The 20382-nt window shown below is 31.7% G+C and overlaps 1 protein-coding gene across 3 annotated transcripts in view; it reads left to right on the top strand.

Moving 5' to 3' along the window:
- Vps13 (vacuolar protein sorting 13C) overlaps positions 1–20382 on the top strand; it is a 134732-nt gene that overhangs the window by 36759 nt on the left and 77591 nt on the right. For all 3 annotated transcript variants that reach the window (XM_080169195.1, XM_080169194.1, XM_080169193.1), the window contains exons 41-59: positions 343–449; positions 707–822; positions 1102–1189; positions 1706–1823; positions 2055–2183; positions 2594–2713; positions 3159–3245; positions 3406–3513; positions 6873–6947; positions 7275–7465; positions 7712–7829; positions 8293–8476; positions 9012–9147; positions 9445–9565; positions 9944–10024; positions 16120–16237; positions 16671–16714; positions 17882–17966; positions 18913–19068. In XM_080169195.1, the coding sequence (XP_080025321.1) occupies positions 343–449; positions 707–822; positions 1102–1189; positions 1706–1823; positions 2055–2183; positions 2594–2713; positions 3159–3245; positions 3406–3513; positions 6873–6947; positions 7275–7465; positions 7712–7829; positions 8293–8476; positions 9012–9147; positions 9445–9565; positions 9944–10024; positions 16120–16237; positions 16671–16714; positions 17882–17966; positions 18913–19068 (2182 nt within the window). The remainder of the gene's footprint in view (positions 1–342; positions 450–706; positions 823–1101; positions 1190–1705; positions 1824–2054; positions 2184–2593; positions 2714–3158; positions 3246–3405; positions 3514–6872; positions 6948–7274; positions 7466–7711; positions 7830–8292; positions 8477–9011; positions 9148–9444; positions 9566–9943; positions 10025–16119; positions 16238–16670; positions 16715–17881; positions 17967–18912; positions 19069–20382) is intronic.

Raw genomic sequence — 20382 nt, 5'->3', positions numbered from 1 at the left:
TGTAAAGTATGATAAATGCCTTGGTCCAAAACAGTGTGGACTTTTTGACAAAGGTCGTGCAATCAGAGGGTTGGTTGTGTGTAGGACGTTTAACCGCGTAATTATACACTTCATTAGCAAGATTTGGTTCTGAAAAACGCCAGAATAAAAACTAATGGTTTAACCTCTAGGAGATTCATATGTTTTCCAGGTTAATGATAATCACATTTCCCTTTTTAGTATTCCTATTCAACACATTTACCCCTTTTCTTTCACCCAATAATAGAACACAAATAATTATAGTTTCAATCAAATCCTATCTACAGAGCTTAGAATTCTATGTAAACCTTTTCTATTTATTAGGAGAATGTACAGCGCATAGTTCGTCTGCTGGAGGCTAAACCTGGCGAGGCCACCAGGATGATCAAAATTGAATACACTAAAGACAGTCAGGGCAGCGAAGAAATTAGGTTTGAATTTTATTTCTAAATTATATATTTTAACCATGATACCTATGATTATTTAAGATATATAATAATTATTAAGCATTTTGGAGGAAAAGTATGGAGTTACAGATTGTCGTTTTTGAGTAAATTGTTCGTGGTATTGAATTTTAAAAAAACTATTGGCTAAAAACATTACAACTTTTTTTCCAATGCAGTTCCTTTTTTAAAAACATAAATTTTCTGAAACTTATCATGTTAAAACTTAACATTTGCTAATTTAGATGCAAGATCTACAGCTGTAATATAGTTGCATGTGTGTCCTACTTGATGCAGATCAGTGACTTCTTCATACCTGGAGATGTTCTGGAGGATGACTCAGATGTTGATAATATTCCAGGTACTCAAATACAGAGAGAGAGAGGGGGGGGGCAATTGGTTGTTTGTTGCACTTGTTCCCAAAGTTGTATAATAACGTTTTCTTATACGTTGGATTGACATCTTTGTTGGCATTATTGTATTTTAATTGGTTGATTCATTTAGTTGAGTTTCAAACGTTACAACCGCTTTGAGGTAAGACCCCAAAGGTCCCCTTTCTCAATTTTTTTTATTATTTTTCTAAACCAAAATAAACTGTAGGTACTTAAGTTTTCATTAAGTATAATCATGTTTTATTTAGATGAAGCCTCTGAAATGCATCGTCAGAGCAAAGTTGTTAATAATCATTATCAAGTTCCTACACAGCCAGCAGCTCTCAATATCACCAGGTTAATAATCCTTATTTTAAAGTAACAGGATGTTTGTTTGTGGATGCTTTGAACCTATAAGACTATAAAATCTTGACAACTTTATGTTTCGTCTATTATAGATTTTAAAAGTATATAAAACAAATTTAATTGTTATTGCAAAGAAATTTTTACTTTAGACAATTATTTTAAAAATCGTTTGCTTAGTTATTCTTATGTATTTGTGCTTTGATACACTATTCCTTTAAAATTGCCCTGTACAAAACTAGTATCAATACATCCTAGCTTTCCTAAAATATATATTTTTATATAGCCGTTAGTGAGATTTTAATTAACTAAGAGACAAACTCACACATTTAAGTGCCATTTACAGTTTTTAATTTTCTAAGCGAAGCTTCTTTTTTTTACTTTATTTATAGTCCATAACGGATAATTCAAATTGTCTGTTATACACGTAATGGTTCTATCATATTTCTATGACAGTCTCATTTATTTAGCTTAGATTCTACGGATGTTATCAACCTTGTTTTTATCTAGGAAAATTATAATCCGTATTGACGAACCTGACATAGTATTGGCCAATGATATTGAGAATAGAAATTCCGAGGCTATCCTCTTGAATGCTCAACTTAACATTGACATCATACAGAATAAGGTAAATAAACTAGAAAACCTATTTATATATCTACTGAATATAACCTAACTAAATAAATCAAAGTTTGAGGTTATTTTTAAGAAAACAAATATATAGAGTCATGTTAGTCTATCCATCTATCTAATCCCTTGACTGGTTGGTTCATACTTAAAGTGTTCACATTTTTAAACCAATTATTTTATCTTTTACAAACTTTCAAATTCAATGATTTTATACAACTTTTATGTGTAGGAAAGAAGGTCCATCAATATGACTGTGGACAACCTGCGAGGTCATACCTGTAAGTTCCGCCATAATGAACGAGAGCACAGCATGGCACAGATACTTAAACCTACCAATATGGCTATGCATTATAGTCAGGTAATATGCAGAGAGAGCGATAACCCGCGACTGTTGCGTAACATAAAGCGCTCGTTGTCGGATAGGTAATAGGTTCGAATATCTGTCTAACACTGCGTCATATCTAAATACGTTAAAAGTTGTTCCTACTACTGCCATGTCAGGTGGGCGACATAAATAGAGAGAAGAAATTGGAATGTTACTTTATATACTAGAATAAACAGCTTTCCCATCCATATTTTTAAATAAGTTGTTTTATTTATATTTGTTATGCCTTATTGTTAGCAAAAATAGAATACATTTTTTTTCTGTAAATATTTGCCCATAAATTTACAAAAAAAAAACACAAAGCTTAACTTAAAATTTTAGTTATACCAATCCAGCTATTTTAGAAATTTTTAATATCTCACTGACACTCATGTTTATTGTAGGATTTGGACAGTCGGAAAACTCGTATTGACATGAACTTCTCGAGTCTTGTGCTGAATGTTTCACCAAACTCAATCCAGATTTTGTTAAACAGCTACAATACCTTTATGACTAATATGCAGGTGAATTATTTTCATACTTTACCATTTCAACGAATGAAAATAAAAAAAACCCTAATATGGTCTTTCCCTCAAGGACCTCTAAATCAATGATCTCCAAAAAGTATGACTGTCTATCAGTCAAACATGTTGAAATCTGATTTTAATTTGTTTTGACTAAAAATTATATTCATCTAAATACTTAAAAGGACGGTAGCATATGATTATAAACACCTACCAGCAGGGATTCTGAGTATATTTTTTTGTTGAAATTACTAGGTTTCTGTTTAATATAGTTATATCAACTAAAAAATATAAGTTTTATGATTTATATGAAAAAAAACTATGAATTTTTAAATGGTTTTCAAAGAAATATAATCAAATGTTTTGTTGAGTTCAAAGTGCAAATATACAATTATTACAATACAATTAAAAAAATTATTTGTAAAGCCAGTTTCTTTTTGTGAAGGTTCAAGACATAGAGGAAGATAAACCAAAGAAGAAAGTTGTGTTAGAAGATAACCTTTGGAAAACTACGGACATCAAGGAAGAGGAGGTAGAAATCATATTTTCATTATCATTAAATACAGTTTTAAGCATGAAGCATGAATATTACCTAAATGAGAAATAAGGTTTCAAACCATAAAAATTAGAAACAAATAAATGGTTTAATTTAAAATAAAATTTCCATATAAAGTGACCATTTTTGTTTTCAGCACTGGTACCTTAAACCTGACGAGTGCTATGAAGCTGACAAATATGATGCCCAGTCACTGGCCAGCACTTGTCTCTCGGAATATGGAGATGAACAGATGATTTTTAAGGTAAATTTACTTATTTTATTGTTGTTTGTAGCCCTAATTCTCTGAAGTTAGTTAGTAAGAATCCTTTGGCAAATCTTAGATCGGTAAGCTTCGTGCACAGCTGAGTGTTTTCTTTATATTACAAGCTGATCTGCAATTCTCGTGGAAGCTACTCAATTATTACATCACCCTGGCCTAGAGTTTTGGCAGGTGTTAAATATTAAGCCACTCTAATTCATTTCACTCTCATATGAATATTTTATTCAAAGATTTCCTTGATCAAAAAGCGATCTCCTTACTATTTTGATATTAAAACTGATTTCTAGTCTATATGAGGATTATCTCTAAATATGCAAGACTCTACTAGTCTTTATTCAATCCAACCTAACCTATAAGCCGCAAGAATATGCTTTTGATAAAGTATGTTTGTTTTACTACACTTTTTGTTGGGAGTAAAAAGCTGAATATCCTATCATTTACATTTGATAAGCATAATTTGACTCTTCAAAGGATAATATCAGTTTTTTAAAGTTCAAAGTGGATTTAGTCGGTAGCTGAATGGATGTAGAATATACGTGGATCTTATGACAGGGGAAAATTGTCGTCAATTTAGCTTGTTAACATGGAACACGTTTATTGGTCAGTCTGTTCATCAAGAAGTTGGGGAGGGGATGGGGTGGAAGGGAGGGATTGTTATTTTAGCCCGCTGCAATTTTCACTTTATTAAAAAACATGAAAATGTGATGTAAGATCCAAGTAATAATATATTCATTGGAAGCTGGCAAATTTTTTCATCAGATTTAAATAAGTCCAAAAGCTGCGTTTGTTAATAAGTATGCCTCCCCCCATCCCCTGAATTTTATAGATACTTAATATTTTTAATTTAGTCAGCTAGATGTTAAAGGACCCTTTAATTTAATTGATATACTATAACACTTGAAACATCATCTATCTTTAATTAACCTAAACTTCTATGAGGGTTTACACATTAAAGTTGAAATCTTGCACAGATACAAACCCTCTGACATTGTGCACTCTTGTTTATAATTGGAACTTGAAATCTAAGTATTAAACTAAATCACCAAACTTATTTTAGTGGATTTTTTTGTCCCTGTTTCCGTCCTAAAAATTTATCTGTATCTATTTTTAAAATCAATCTAATCTAAGACTGAATTTTACAGTAAAACTTCAAAAAACTGGTTTTAATTTTATAATTTTCCATTTTAATACTGTGCTAAGCTGTCTATAATACGTTGCGATAAATAACTATTACTTTATCCTATTCTCGTACCCCTGAACCTTATGACTTATTTTAACAGTGTTTGACTCTATCCCTAACTTTCACCACCCCATATGATATCTCCTTCCTTCCTTGAAATTTACTACATTTAATTTTGGTTAACCCACCTTGCACGGATAAAGGAATAGTATAATGGAGGATAAAGAAATTTTTTACCTCCCCGTATGACGTTGATCCATATTCATTAACCTTTATGAAATGACCATTGGCCATTGCCAAGTTTTTAGGACAAGATATACAATGATACGTATTGATATAATCATCAAAAGCTTTGATTTAGTCTTAATTACGCTAAATTGAAATGAAAATAAATGGCAAATCAAGAACTTGAAGACTGTAGTAATATTGCAGACCCTTATAACAAGTAAAATCCACCAAACCTTCCGCTAGATAGCTAAAACTTTCATTCTTAACTTTTAGCATGGTTTTGCTGTAAATCCAATATATAAAGTAGTAAGTTTTTTTTTGTCTGAAGCTTAAGATTCTAATACCTACTGAACTGATTATAGTCTCCTTTCAATAGAAGCTTCATATAGGACCTTGAATGGGTTTAGGCTATTTTGTTTATAGATTTAAGCCTGTATGCAGCTAGTATCGTAATTAAGAGGTTTTAGGTAACCATTTTGCCAATCATCTTGAGAACATTCTCTTGTATTTTTGCAAACACATAAATCCATTATTCCTGTGCGCCACAACACACAAACCCGCATTTAATTCATAAACTTGGTAAGCACAGGAAGGCAGAGGTTTCATATCCAGGAAGGGAGAGGACATTGGGATGTTTATTATATAGTCCCCAAAGTTTTATAATAACGTTATATTATTCGTTGGTTCAACAATTTTGGGTACTTTTAAAGAATTTTGATTGGTTGATTAATTAAGATAAGTGTCCAAATGTTTCAACCACTTATTGAAAGGGTAAGTTTGCAGGGAGTAAAGGAAGGGACAATGGGAAATTAATTGAATATAAGAGTTTTCGCTGAAAAGCAATGAAAACCAGATTTATCCAGAAAATTTGACCAAAATTGTAAAGGGATCCCGGATCATTGTAATATAATTTAGAAAAAATTAGTTCTTTGAAAAAAATCATTTACTTAAAAATTAAATTACCAGTACATCACAATGTAGTAGTATTCTGTAATTAATCACTTGAAAAATCGTGTTTAGAACTTCGTCAACCCTTCTCATATATTTTTAAACCACCTAAATTCAAGGGGTTCTTAGATTGTTTAATACATAAATATCCCAGTAGAGTTTCTATACATGAAATGACATTTTCTTGGAAAAATACATGTTAAAACCAGCCATCTAATAACAAATTTTTTCTGTCTGCTATATTCAAAACTAACTCAGCTAGTTAGCGGGGCATTGATGCGCTAGTACCAAAAGTCAGACAGAACCTGCTGAATTCTTGCACATTCCCTTTAAGCCAGTACCCAAAGTCTGAGACTCTTAAAAATTGAATATTCGATCCATTGTCCCCTCCTATACTCCCGGGTAAGTTTGTGTATCATCTTTGGAAATATACATCAATCTATTGGCCATTGTCTTATCCCTGCTATATATAATTTCCTGCAACAGGGAGAAGTTTTTCCAGGGAGGGAGGGAAAATTAAATTGTAAATCATACTGGTACCCAAAGTTTTATAAACACAATTCTAAAAATCTTATGGTACTTTTCTTAAATCAAAGTTTGTTAGATCAAACCTAAAGTGTCCAATATTTTCAATCAATAATTTTATTTTTAATTTACAGATGTGGACAATTTTATTTTTCATCATTTGGGATATGGATCAATCTATCATTCATTGTCTTATCTCTCAAGATAAAAAATAAAGTATCTTATACTTTTTACTTTTTAGTTTTTAGAATAAGATAGATCAAATCAGATTTTTTAGATTAGAGATAGATCCTATCTTTCAGGGACAATTTTCTACAAAAAAAAATTATTTTCTGATTTTAAATGTTACCTACCTAATTTTAGTAGAAACTTAAAAGAAATTAATATGACATAATTTTTTTTTTTATGCAGTTTTTTATTACCTTTCATATTAATCTATTTTTTAAATTATTTATTTTAGATTCAACAGCTGATAGTTATCCTTGAATATGGACGTGGAAATAATACAGTTCCCTTGGTTTTAGTCGAATCTAAAGTAAGAAATTATTTGAATACATTTTCTTACAGAAAAATCTAACATTTGTTTTTCCTATTAACATTAACAAGTGATCTGTCTGTTTGACCTTCATTCTGTCGGTCCTTTTGTAATGATGCTTTCAATTTGGATCTCTCTATACACGAAATTTAATCCCATTAGTTGCCCCTCTTTCTCTATATCTCCCACCCACTCCCTTCCTATATCACCTTTCTTACTCTCTTTTTTCCCCTCCTACTTTCACTTTCAAACGTATACCCTTTAGTGTAGCTTATATAAATAACTGATTCCTGATTCAATGGAAAAACTCAATGGAGAATTTTCTAGGTTAATGGTGAACTACGCAATTGGAGCTATCGCATGTGCGTAAAGATGAACCTAGAGCTGGAAGCTGCATACTACAACTCTACAGTAGCCCTGTGGGAGCCAGTTATAGAGAGGCTTTGTGTCGAGCAACAGAATGGTCTTCCCTTCACGTATAGATGGAAATTGGAGATACAGTATATTAACAACTCTAAGTAAGTATCTGGCAAACGTTTTATTAAAGATCCTTAAAACAGCTGGTTTAAAAGATCCACAATTTTGTAAAAGCTTTGTAGAGTAAAAGTATATGTTAAACAGGAAGTTAACTTACTTTGATTATATACCATTGACTTACAAAAATCTAACAATACTGTTTACTATAATCTTACTAGGTATTAATCTTAAATCTAACACGATGATTATTTTATTCTTATATATATCTGTGACGTATTTCTGTTTAGGAATGACTTTAACTCCGCAATTTTGTCTCCAAATTTCGACGAGGCGGATGGATTCTATCTTCCAGAAGTTTTACCTCCTGTTACAGAACTCAAACTTTACTCCACCCAACCTCTACAGGCAAGGGCGTGCACAGGATTTGTTAGAAACCTGCATCATAAGGATATTTCCCTCAAAATTTTTTGAAGTATAGAAAACTTTTATAAAATCTCCTAAATGACGAATATACCACAACCCACCCCTCTCTCCTTCTTCACTTTTTCAACTGTAATAGACACTTATTTATTACTGCTGAATTTCTTCTGGTATTTTCTGGGATGTCTAAAGCTGGGAGGGTGGGGGGGATGATTACCCCCTCACCCCATACAGAAATAGGAATTTCCCCCTCCACTTCACAAATTTTACCCTCCCCTCTCACTAAATAAAAAAGCTTGAACGACCTTATGTACTTTCCTAATCTTTACAAAGTCTAACCATACAAAAATTAAAGTTGGGAACAAGTAGTAATAGGGATCATTTAAAAAATTCTACGCAGACAATTTAATTATTTTATTATTATTTGTGAACGCCTTGAACATCTCAGGTGACCATAACAAGAACATTCATCTCCGTTGTCAACAGCCTCATTGAATCATTCAGTTTCCTGGACTCAGAAAAGACGACATTTAAAACAGTCCGAGAAGATCTTATTGTAAAGAATTTGCTGGGAAAATCTGTGACGGTGGATTTGTTTGATGTTCAGCTAGCTTTGGTCAGCCAAGGAGCAGGTAATAACAATATTAAATTTGTTAGAACCGACCGTTTTGAAAAATTATCACCCTTATTTAATCTTAATCATGTGATTGTTGAGCTATAATTGTACATAATTAACTGGTAGAGTTGAAGTCTATTTTCTCTCCCTAAGTCTCAATAACTATAAAGTATAAATTTAATGTTCTGTCAAATTGCTGTTTTTAAAATAAAAAAAATAAGCCTTTTGTCCCAAATAAAGAAAATACTAATCATAATACTGTATTTGTACTTAAACTCAGGGATCTAAAGGGATAAGACAAAGGCTGAAAAATGTATGCAAATCCAATGAAGTTACACAAAATCATCTTTTTGTAGATTATAATTAGTGGTTGAAACGTTTGGACACTCAACTTTATGAACCAATCAACGAAAGTTCAATAAAAATCAACAAAGTTGTTAAGCCAACGAATAGAAAAACGTTTTTTTTATAAAACTTTATGGACAAGTGTAATAAACATCTCAATGTCCCCTCCCTTCCTGACTTTTACTAAATAGTATGTTCATATTCAGAGGTGGAATCAATCCTGATACCAACTGGTGAGGAGAGAGCTATCGGGTTGAAGATGGCCAAAGAGAAAATGGATAAGAGTAGGAATGTTGTCAGCCCGCTACAACAACAATCAGAAGAAACATCCTCTTTTATAAGGTTAATATGGCAATATTTTTTTCTAAAATAGAGAACTAAAACGGTTCAGCAGTTACCAAATGATATTATATTTTAATTTCTAATTGTTAAACCGAGAGAAAAAAAAATAGTTCAGATACGATTATGAATACCAGCTTAGATTGACAATTAGTTTCAAGGTAATCATTGGACTGTAAATAAAACTAACCCTCGATGTTCTATATAAACGAACTCTTATGCTTTGGTCTAAAAAAATAGATCTTCTTTTTTCTAACCAGACATTTTCTAACATGTTGAGCAACGAACTTTTTTATTTAGGATAAAAGTTGAAGGGGAGAAGAACAATATCTCTATCCCCATCGGGAAGACAGACATGAGGTTCTTTCCCTTCCAGGAGAGAGGTAGCGAGTTCGGATATGAACTGGGATTTGTCTCAGAGGTATGATTTTATACATAGTTTAATACATAGGGAGAATAGCAGATGTAACTAACAACTAAAATAATTCGAGAAAATAATCACGAAATATTATTTCTTTTTAATATGCTTGTTCGTTACACCTTATCCTGGGTGGAAAGAGCAATGGCAGCTTTATAAGATATAATATCTCATTGTATCCTGCCCTTAAGTATGTGGCTTCTTATGTCTATTCTTAAGTTTTGTTTTATTTAATATTTACTTAAATCCTTTGCAACTTAAGATTGTTGTCATTTTTGTTTTTAAAACATGTTGTCCTTTTTTGTTAGAGGTTAGGAGTTTTTTTTCATTTGTCTTGTATTAAGTTTTCACGAAAATCTTAACCTACATTACTTTGTTAAGGTGTCCGTTGTGAATTGTTCCAAGACAGTGACATTGAAATCTGTTGTTGTTTTCAAGAATTATTATCCCCACCCTGTAAAGGTAAGATTCATAACTTTATATAATACTAGGGATCTAAAGAAATAAGACAATACATTGATGTATACATGAATATCCTCAATGATGATAAACAAAATGGTGATGGTGTCCCATAGAGTACCTAGTGGTTAGCGCACTACGCTCTGGTTGGGAAAATCCGTGTTCAAGCATAGACATAGGTTGACAAACATAGGCGTCCAAGGGGGGGGGGTAATGGGCCATTTGGCACCCCCAAACGATTTTGGGGGTGCCGTAGGCACCCCCAAAGTTTTGTGAACAATACCCCCCCCAAAAAAAAATTACCCCTACCTTGGGGGTGCCGTAGGCACCCCTAACGATTTTGGGGGGGGTATTTACCCCCCCCAAACCATTTTGGGGGGGTAAATACTCCCCCCAAAATAGAAAATCTTTAACAAAAAAAATTTTTGCGCGCTTCGCGCGCATTTTTAATACTAAATTTTTTATAAAATTTGAATTACCCCCCCCAAAAATTTTACCCCGGGGGTAAATTTTGGGGGGGGTAAACAAATTTTACCCCTGCCAACAGATTTCAGGGGGGGTAATTACCCCCCCCAAGCAAATTTTACCCCCGGGGTAAAAATTTTGGGGGGGGTAAAAAAATTTGCGGCGCGCTTCGCGCGCCATTTTACCCCCCCCAAATCCAAATTACCCCCCCCTTAAAAAAATTTTACCCCCCCCAAAATAAAAAGCTTGGACGCCCCTGTTGACAAATGCTGACGCATTTATTTGAGAGTGCCATTAATTAGGGTGGCTTAATATGGAACATTTGCCAAAACTCTAGTCCAGGGTTATGTAATAATTGAGTAGCTTCCACGAGAATTGCGGGTCAGCTTGTAATGTAACATAGAATACAATCAGCTGTGCGCGAATCTTACCAATCTATATGATTGGCCAAAAGATTCCCACTTCCAATTTCCGTGTGCCTCTGAATTCTTACTTCAGAGAATCAGGGGTACATACATGCATACATACAACACAACTAGTTTGGAAACAAGCAACTAAATTTTAATAAAAGTAGCCAACGTTTTTGAGCCAGCGAATAAGATTATATGGTTTTGAAACTGTGGGTACCAGTGAAATTTCCATTCCAATTTACCCTCACTCCCTGGTTTAAATCAGCTCATAGTTTTCAAGATGAATATATATTTTTTATATATATGCGTATATACTAAGTTATAAATTGAAGTGTAGATAATTTCATTAATATGGTTACACAAATCTTACTCAAAATCTTTGAATATTTGTCCCAATCTCCTATGTGTGACATTAAAAACTTTTTTTCTTGAAAATAAGTGCAAAACTAACCTACCAAGTTTTCAAATAAGCATCAAACATTTCAAGTTGAATTGGAGTTTGCGATAAACTTTGTGAGATTTATTTTTATTCAATACATAACCAAACATTTAGTCAATAGTGCTTTGGTGCTTCCCCTAAAAGTTTCAGTCGAGCAAAGAAACCCTCTTTATGTCATACATTCTCATGTTATACTCGTGTAACTGTCCTTTAAAGATCACATAAAGGGCGATTGGGGTTCTCACGGAATTTGTCCATAATAACCCCCCCTCCCCCCCCCGCCCCCCCCCCCTACACATACACACACAACCCTACAAGATGTTAAATAATGAATGAATATTAGTCCGTATTGAGAGGACTGTAACAAATGTGTATATAAATTGTTATGGTCACATAAATACCAGATAAAGTATAAAACCATAAATGCTTGCCTTCAGTATTTTGGATAACAATTTCTAGTACTTTTACTTACCAAAATTTCAGAAAACAATCCAATATATATAAAGGTCAATATAATTTAAATGTTCTCAAACATTGGGAATAAAAGGGGGGGGGGAGGGACTTTACCTTAACAATGAATTGTAAAACATGATTATTTTATAAAATATAACACATTATAGATACTCTCATAATTATAAGCAACTAATAATAACCACGTTTCTTACCAGCAGCTTTATTCTTATAATAAATATGTGTATTGTATGATATGTATCTATTTATTTCTAAGATAATTTATCCTTGGTTTTATACATTGAGTTTGTCCCAAAGTATTTATCAATAATGCTTACTTAGCAGTTTATGTGAATACAGCCGTGTAACTATTTATGAATGTTACCACTAGTATTTAGGGTGTTCCATTGTAACTATATAGGAATTCAATCCTAGCATATAGGGTTTTATTTTTCTATCTCTAAATGACCCAAAACCTGCCATGAAACAAAAATAAAATAAAACTCTGAAACATATAGAGCAAACGAACGGGCAGTTTTCGAGATCTTATAAGTCATACACAACTACAATATCACACTGTAGTTTTGTATAATGACGTTTTTTAGAAATTAAGGGGGGGGGGGAAGTTTGTACACTTATAGGAAATGAAATTCAGTACCAAAGATTGGGAGGGTACTGTGGGCTTGTTTTTAAAGTTATCAACCTAATTCTTTTTGTAGGCTCTTTTATATGACTGGATATACACGTATTTCTTTGAAAATTGAATTTCGGCACTTTCCTTCTAGGGGCTTGTGGAGCAATAGACCCCCCAAAACACTAAAAATATGAGTTCTGACCTTATTTTTAAAGATATCAACCTGATTTTTTTTAATAATACTTTTTTAACATAACCGAATCAACGAACCATTACAGATTTCATTTTGGGACTTTCCTTCTAGGGCCTTGTGGAGCAAAATACCCCAAAAAACACTAAAAATATGAGTTCTGTGCTTATTTTTAAAGATATCTACCTGATTTTTTAAAAATAATACCTTTTCAACATAACCGATTGAAGAAACCATTACGGATTTCATTTTTGGGACTTTCCTTCTAGGGGCTTGTGGAGCAATAGACCCCCCAAAACACTAAAAATATGAGTTCTTACCTTATTTTCAAAGATATCAACCTGGTTTTTTTCAATAATACTTTTTTAACATAACTGAATCAACGAACCATTACAGATTTCAGTTTGGGACTTTCCTTCTAGGGCCTTGTGGAGCAAAAGACCCCAAAAAACACTAAAAATATGAGTTCTGTGCTTATTTTTAAAGATATCTACCTGATTTTTTAAAAATAATACTTTTTCAACATAACCGATTGAAGAAACCATTACGGATTTCATTTTGGTACTTTCCTTCTAGGGGCTTGTGGAGCAAGACCCCCAAAATCTACGAACTATTAAAGATTTCATTTTAGGACTCTCTTTCAAGGGGCTTGTGGAGCAAAAGACCCCAACACTAAAAATATGAGTTCTGAGCTTATTTTTAAATATATCAAACTGATTTTTTAAAAATAATACTTTTTTAACATAACTGAACTAAAAAACCATTACGGATTTCATTTTGGGACTTTCCTTCTAGGGGCTAGTGGAGCAAAGATCCCAAAAACACTAAAAATATGAGTTCTGAGCTTATTTTTAAAGATATTAACCCGATTTTTTATAATACTTTTTTAACATAACCAAATCTACGAAACAATATAGATTTCATTTTGGGACTTTCCTTCTAGAGCTAGTGGAACAAAAGACTCCAAAAAAAAAACACTAAAAATAGGAGTTCTGAGCTTATTTCTAAAGATGTCAACTTGATTTTTTAAAGAAAACTTTTTTAACAACTAACTTAATGAACCATTACAGATTTCATTTTGGGACTTTACTTCTAGGGACTAGTGGAGCAAAAGACCCCCCAAAACACTAAACATATGAGTTCTGACCTTATTTTTAAAGATATCAACCTGATTTTTTTAAAACACTTTTTTAACATAACTGAACTTGGTAACTTTTACAGATTTAATTTTGGGACTTTCCTTCTAGAAGCTAGTGAAGCAAAAGATCCCCAAAACACTAAAAATATTTTTCTAATGTGAAATTTTTTCACATAAATGAACTAGGTAATCATTACAGATTTTGATTTCCTTCTAGGGTCCAATGAAAATGCGCTTGAATCAATTCACAGTCATATTCAAATATTATGTAGTATTCTGAAAAAAAATTACATTAAGACGACTAGATTAAGGTTTCATAATACTTGGTATAGAAATACTGTACAAAGACTAAAAATGATGATGTATCCTAACAAATTTTAAAAATTAAAAAAATCAGGTTAATATCTTTAAAAATAAGGTCAGAACTCATATTTTTAGTGTTTTAGGGGTCTTTTGCTCCACTACACCCTAGAAGGAAAGTCTGAAAATGAGATCTGTAATGGTTCTTTGATTCGGTTATATTAAAAAAGTATTATAAAAAAAATCAGGTTGATATCTTTAAAAATAAGGTCAGAACTCATATTTTTAGTGTTTTGGGGGGTCTATTGCTCCACAAGCCCCTAGAAGGAAAGTCCCAAAATGAAATCTGTAATGGTTCGTTGATTCGGTTATGTTAAAAAAGTATTATTAAAAAAAATCAGGTTGATATCTATAAAAATAAGGTCAGAACTCATATTTTTAGTGTTTTTGGGGGTCTATTGCTCCACAAGCCCCTAGAAGGAAAGTCCCAAAATGAAATCTGTAATGGTTCGTTGATTCGGTTATGTTAAAAAAGTATTATAAAAAAAATCAGGTTGATATCTTTAAAAATAAGGTCAGAACTCATATTTTTAGTGTTTTGGGGGGTCTATTGCTCCACAAGCCCCTAGAAGGAAAGTCCCAAAATGAAATCCGTAATGGTTTCTTCAATCGGTTATGTTGAAAAAGTATTATTTTTAAAAAAATCAGGTAGATATCTTTAAAAATAAGCACAGAACTCATATTTTTAGTGTTTTTTGGGGTCTTTTGCTCCACAAGGCCCTAGAAGGAAAGTCCCAAAATGAAATCTGTAATGGTTCGTTGATTCGGTTATGTTAAAAAAGTATTATTAAAAAAAAATCAGGTTGATATATTTAAAAATAAGCTCAGAACTCATATTTTTAGTGTTTTGGGGGGTCTATTGCTCCACAAGCCCCTAGAAGGAAAGTCCCAAAATGAAATCTGTAATGGTTCGTTGATTCGGTTATGTTAAAAAAAGTATTATAAAAAAAAATCAGGTTGATATCTTTAAAAATAAGTTCAGAACTCATATTTTTAGTGTTTTGGGGGGTCTATTGCTCCACAAGCCCCTAGAAGGAAAGTGCCGAAATTCAATTTTCAAAGAAATACGTGTATATCCAGTCATATAAGAGAGCCTACAAAAAGAATTAGGTTGATAACTTTAAAAACAAGCCCACAGTACCCTCCCAATCTTTGGTACTGAATTTCATTTCCTATAAGTGTACAAACTTCCCCCCCCCTTATAATATTGTTATCTTTAGTGGCGCATCTTCTCCATAGCTTGCTCCATTTTTGCTATTACTTCATAATTTGCCATTTAAACTTGCATTGGCTGAATATAATATACCATTACACTATCAAGATATTCTGTATTTAGTTTACTTTGTCTGTAAAACCGTTAAACTTCTAGTTAAACTGTCTGTTCAATATTTTACATTTAACATAAACATTTCTAAATATTGTCTATTAGTTATAGATAAAAACATACCTACATTTAGATGAAATATCAATTAAGCCCTATTTTGTTTGATTCAAAATACTTATCACTTTCCCCACAAATCCACAATTTGCTTCAAATTAAATAGAAAATCTATAACATTTAGATGTTGGCTTTTGAAGATAAACATATAAAGCCTATGGCTTATCTTCAAAGCTAAATTTATTTAGAATGTTAGAAATCCTGCTAGTATTGCATTATGGCCTTTTCAGTTATTGTATTTTATAAGTATTATTTATACAACATACCAAACATAGCTTAGTTGATAATTTAATGGCTTCAAAAGTAATTTTATTGAAATGCAGAAAAATTTAGATTTATTATTTTTGTACAACTTTAGACTAAATCAAAGCAGTTGACAATATGTGATGTCAACAAAATTAAAGTTTTTGACCAATAGAATTAACATTGTTCATAGGTAGACTTATAGATGACATTTATCCAAAATTTATGAAAATAGAATGTTCCAACTATTGTGATTTAGATTTGGTAAATTTAGAGAGATACAACTTTACCAAGCTTAGAATAATGGAATAATCCAATTATTGATATTTAGATATGGACTGAAGAGGAAGGTAGATTTAGAGAGATGACCACTTTGCAAAGCTTAGAAGAATGGAATGCCCCAACTACAGATGTTTATACTCATGGCGGAAAATTCCATTTCTCTTTAAGTGAGTTTTAACGTTTTAGAAGCAAACCTACTTTACAAGTCACCCATGTCTGTCAGTTCTTTTTCCGTCATACGAATCCTCGTATTTTATGTAATGTTTATTTTGCATGTGCATGTGCAACCAGTTAAGATAAGGTATAATTTTGATTTGTTTATAAATATTTGATTTTATTACCAAATCAGATTTGTCATCTTATTTAGGGTTTGTTTGCTTATTGGCAAATCAAACACGCAAACCCTTTTTCTTTAATATTTTATGAATATACTCGGATTCAGCTTTAAAAGCTCTGCTACTGATGTTCAAAACGTCCTTAGAATTTTATTAGAATTTATCTATGACTAAAATTTCATTTTATCTTTTTTTTTTGTCAATTTATTATAAATACAGCATTTTTAATAAATCAAATGACCGATGAAAATAATCTTTTTTTTAGGCGGAAAAGGCCAAAATATGGGAATAGAAAATATGACTTGGAAGGTAATTATATTTTTTTTTATCGTCGCATATCTATAACTTTGTTAATTGTATTTTCAGATTTTGCTGTTTTCAAGTATTTTAATAATATACAAAAGTAACAGGAAGTCTTTTGTCTATGTGTACCATAGGATCTCATTTAATTCTGAACCAATACAGATCTCCTTTGCAGTTTAGCTTCTCATAGGTCCTGGGAAGGTTTTTAACTATTTTAGGGGAGAGTATCACCACCCACGTAAGATAAATTGCCCCTAAAAAATGACTAATGAACCTCCCCTGAAAAAAATGTGTTAAACTTTTTCTTTAAAAACTAAAAATTTAAAGTGGTCGGGGGTTGGGAGTCAACTTCACCCAACCCGTAACATCAAGTGTTGTCCCAGGAGTTCTGGACGTATCGTATATAATAATATTTATTAAAAATATTTATAAAATTCCTGATGCATGAAGAACAAAGAGATAAATAAGAATATCTCTTTTCTTCTGAATATTTTATTTATCTCAACTGAAATGACATATGCAGTTTTGAAAGGTTTTCAACAAAAACAAAGTATTTTTTTCCTTTCAAGTTTGCATTGCAAGTATTTTATTGCAAAAATTTGCAACAAAAAATGTGTACAATTTTTGTAAATATTATTTGCATTAAGAAATATTTTATATATTTTTTATTGAGTTTCATAGAAAACTTAAAACAGAAAATTAAAAGTTGATTTTAAATGAAGCATGATTTAAACAAAACATTTACATGGCGTTATTATTAATTTGCAAGGGAAAAATAAAATATTTATTTTGAATCATAGAAAATGTTAGAATTTACAATATCTATGTCATTGTAGGGTTTTTTAGTTGGAAGATGGATAATGAAAGTTCTCTATGTATCAATATTATCCTACCTATGTTTCATTCAAACTAAGTTTAAAGCAAATTATTCTGTTTCTACAAGGAATTGAGTAGCAAGATAGTATAATGAAGAAGTTATCAGTCTTATTATCTTTATTATTCTATGTTTCATCAGGAATTATATATATATATATATATATATATTGAGGATAATGTAAATAACATGGTACCTCTCTCTGCACCTATACATTTTACTGTTTCTCATATAAATACAGCTAAAGATGAATAATAATATGCCTTTTTCTAAATCTATATTGATCTATGTTTCTTTAGGAAATAGAGTTGGAGGATAGTGTAAAGAAGAAGATAGAATGTACCAACACTGAACAAAAACCAAGTGTTTTCCTTAATGTTGAAGGTAAGGATAAAAATTATTATATTTACTCGTTATAGTTTTAACACTGTCTTTGCCCCTAGCCTTTATGTCTTTCTATTTCAGGGTTAAAATTAGTGCTTTAGAAATATAACCTAAAATTATCTAGTGGCCAGGAACAAGGAACAAAGATACTGACAAATAATTCTAAGTTAAAATTCTTCCCTCTTTTTCCATCTTACTCACTTCCCTGTAGTTACAGCACAAAACAAGTTTTTCACCAACATTGCACCACAAATATATCCAAATTTTCAGCAAATGGAAAAGTGGCTAAAATGTAGCTTTCCTAAAAATCAGAACTATTGCTCTTTTTGTTCGGCACTGTTCGTCTATCCGACTGTTTTGTTGAGCTTTTATAAACGTTGTCATCATTTTAAAAGGAAATATTAAGTCAATTGTTTAAAGAGTTGAATGTCGTGTTTATTGAATTTCAAAGAATTTATTTAATGTTCAAATTTGATAAATTAAATTTTGTAAAACTGAAATTAAATTTACGAGATGCATAATCCTCTGTAGCATATTATCACCATCTTATGTTCATTAAAATAAATGCTGTAAATTCCATCAGAAAATTTGGATCTGGTACATTTTTATCAACCGACCCAAGGAGAAGGGGTATATCGTAAATTAAACTTGTATTCAAAGTATTGCAAACACGTTCTCTTATTCGTGCTAAACAACTTTGTCAACTAAATTGATTGAACTTTGAACAAATGCTGATTGTTACAACTATTTAAGATTTAGCTGTCAAAGTTTTTAAGCCAACGAATGATAAAAAACGTTATTAAACTTCTGGTTCCAGTGTGATTTATAGTTCTATGCCCTATCCTACCTGATAACTTTTAAGTGATTGATAAAAAGTTAGTAAAAGAATTTTTTAATAAAATATGGAATATTTTCTTTTGGTATCTAATAAAGATTTATTATTAAGGTTTAGCAACCGATATTTTCCGTGAGAATTCCCGGAACCTGACGGGTAGAACCTACACCATCAGTATCCGTCCTGTGGCCGTCCTCAAGAACTGTCTACCTGTCCCACTGTTCTATACCTCCAGAGGAAAGGATCAGTTCAACACTCTGTCTCCAGGTAAGATCATTGTTGTTTTTAAAGAAACAGTAAGGGGGGGGTTTTTAATGCAACCATCTCGTAATCAATGTATAAATGGCACTTAGAATTCGAATTTCGATCTGAAATTTTGCATGAGTAATCCTTGGTAGGTCTATTTTCCCTAAATCGAACAAAAAGTTGAAAAAATAACAGCTAACGGCTCAGCCGTTTAGCCGTTTTTTGGCTATTTTTAGGGCAAATCTGTCAAAAATTACGTAGAAATCAACATTTTAAAACATATTTTTGCTTTAAATCATGTGAAATGATACAAAAAATATTTTTTTAGATTTCTAGTACTAGCAACTACCGGCTAGAATCGTTTAAAAACTTTTTGGATCGGAAAAGAGCATTATGTGGAGAGAGGTTTCGTGATTTATTTCCATAGAAAAAAGCCAAAAAATTACTAAGCGGCTGAGCTGCCAGCCGTTAGCCGTTACTTTTCCAACTTTTTGTTCGATTTAGGGAAAATAGACCTACCAAGGATTACTCATGCAACATTTTATATCGAAATTCGAATTCTAAGTGTTATTTATACATTGATTACGAGATAGTTGCATTAAAACCCCCCCCCTTATTGTAGGTTTTAAAAATCCTATTCTTGGCCTTTAGAATATAAAGTTCTATCTAAGGTTTTTTTTCTGAAGCTTAAGATTTCAATAACTAATAAACTGATTGAGTTTTCCTTTTTAGGTAAGCTTCACATAGGTCCCGAGATGGTTTAATGTTGTTTTTTTATTCGAGCTTTGAATGGTTTTAAGCTATTTTCTGTCCACTACTTACTTCTTTAAATGCATAGCCCCACCCAGAATGTTTCTAAATGTACTACTTAGATACTTTTTAAAATGAATTCTCCACTTCAAATAATTTTGTCATAGTAGGTATAAGAAAAGAAATACTTATGTATTGTGATAAGAAAAATATAGCTGTGTAAAATCTATAATATATTTGTAGAAAAAATCTATTTGAGAAATAACTGTCTAGTTGTATATTTTAGACTCTTATTGAGTTTTTATTGAGATATTGTGCTTTTATTAAACATATTGTCTTTATAAACAGAAATATCAAAAGGATAAAAAGTCAGAGAGGAAGGGAACATTGGACTGTTAAATATACTGGTCCCAAAAGTTTATAAACTTGTCGCTACAATAGTTAGCTCAAAAACTTTGGGTTCTTACATTAAATTTTGATTGGTTGTTACAAACTAGCAGTGTACACAAATTTATTGTCATATCACTTAAGTTCCCTGGATAAAGTTCATACAGTACATTACTCATTATGTTTTTTTGTATCTTT

The sequence above is a fragment of the Acartia tonsa genome, chromosome 8 (assembly GCF_053477335.1).
Source record: "Acartia tonsa isolate MP-2025a chromosome 8, ASM5347733v1, whole genome shotgun sequence".
Classification (NCBI taxonomy): Eukaryota; Metazoa; Arthropoda; class Copepoda; order Calanoida; family Acartiidae; genus Acartia; species Acartia tonsa.
Note: the sequence above shows the minus strand (reverse complement) of the source record. Positions and strands in the feature narration are given on the sequence as shown.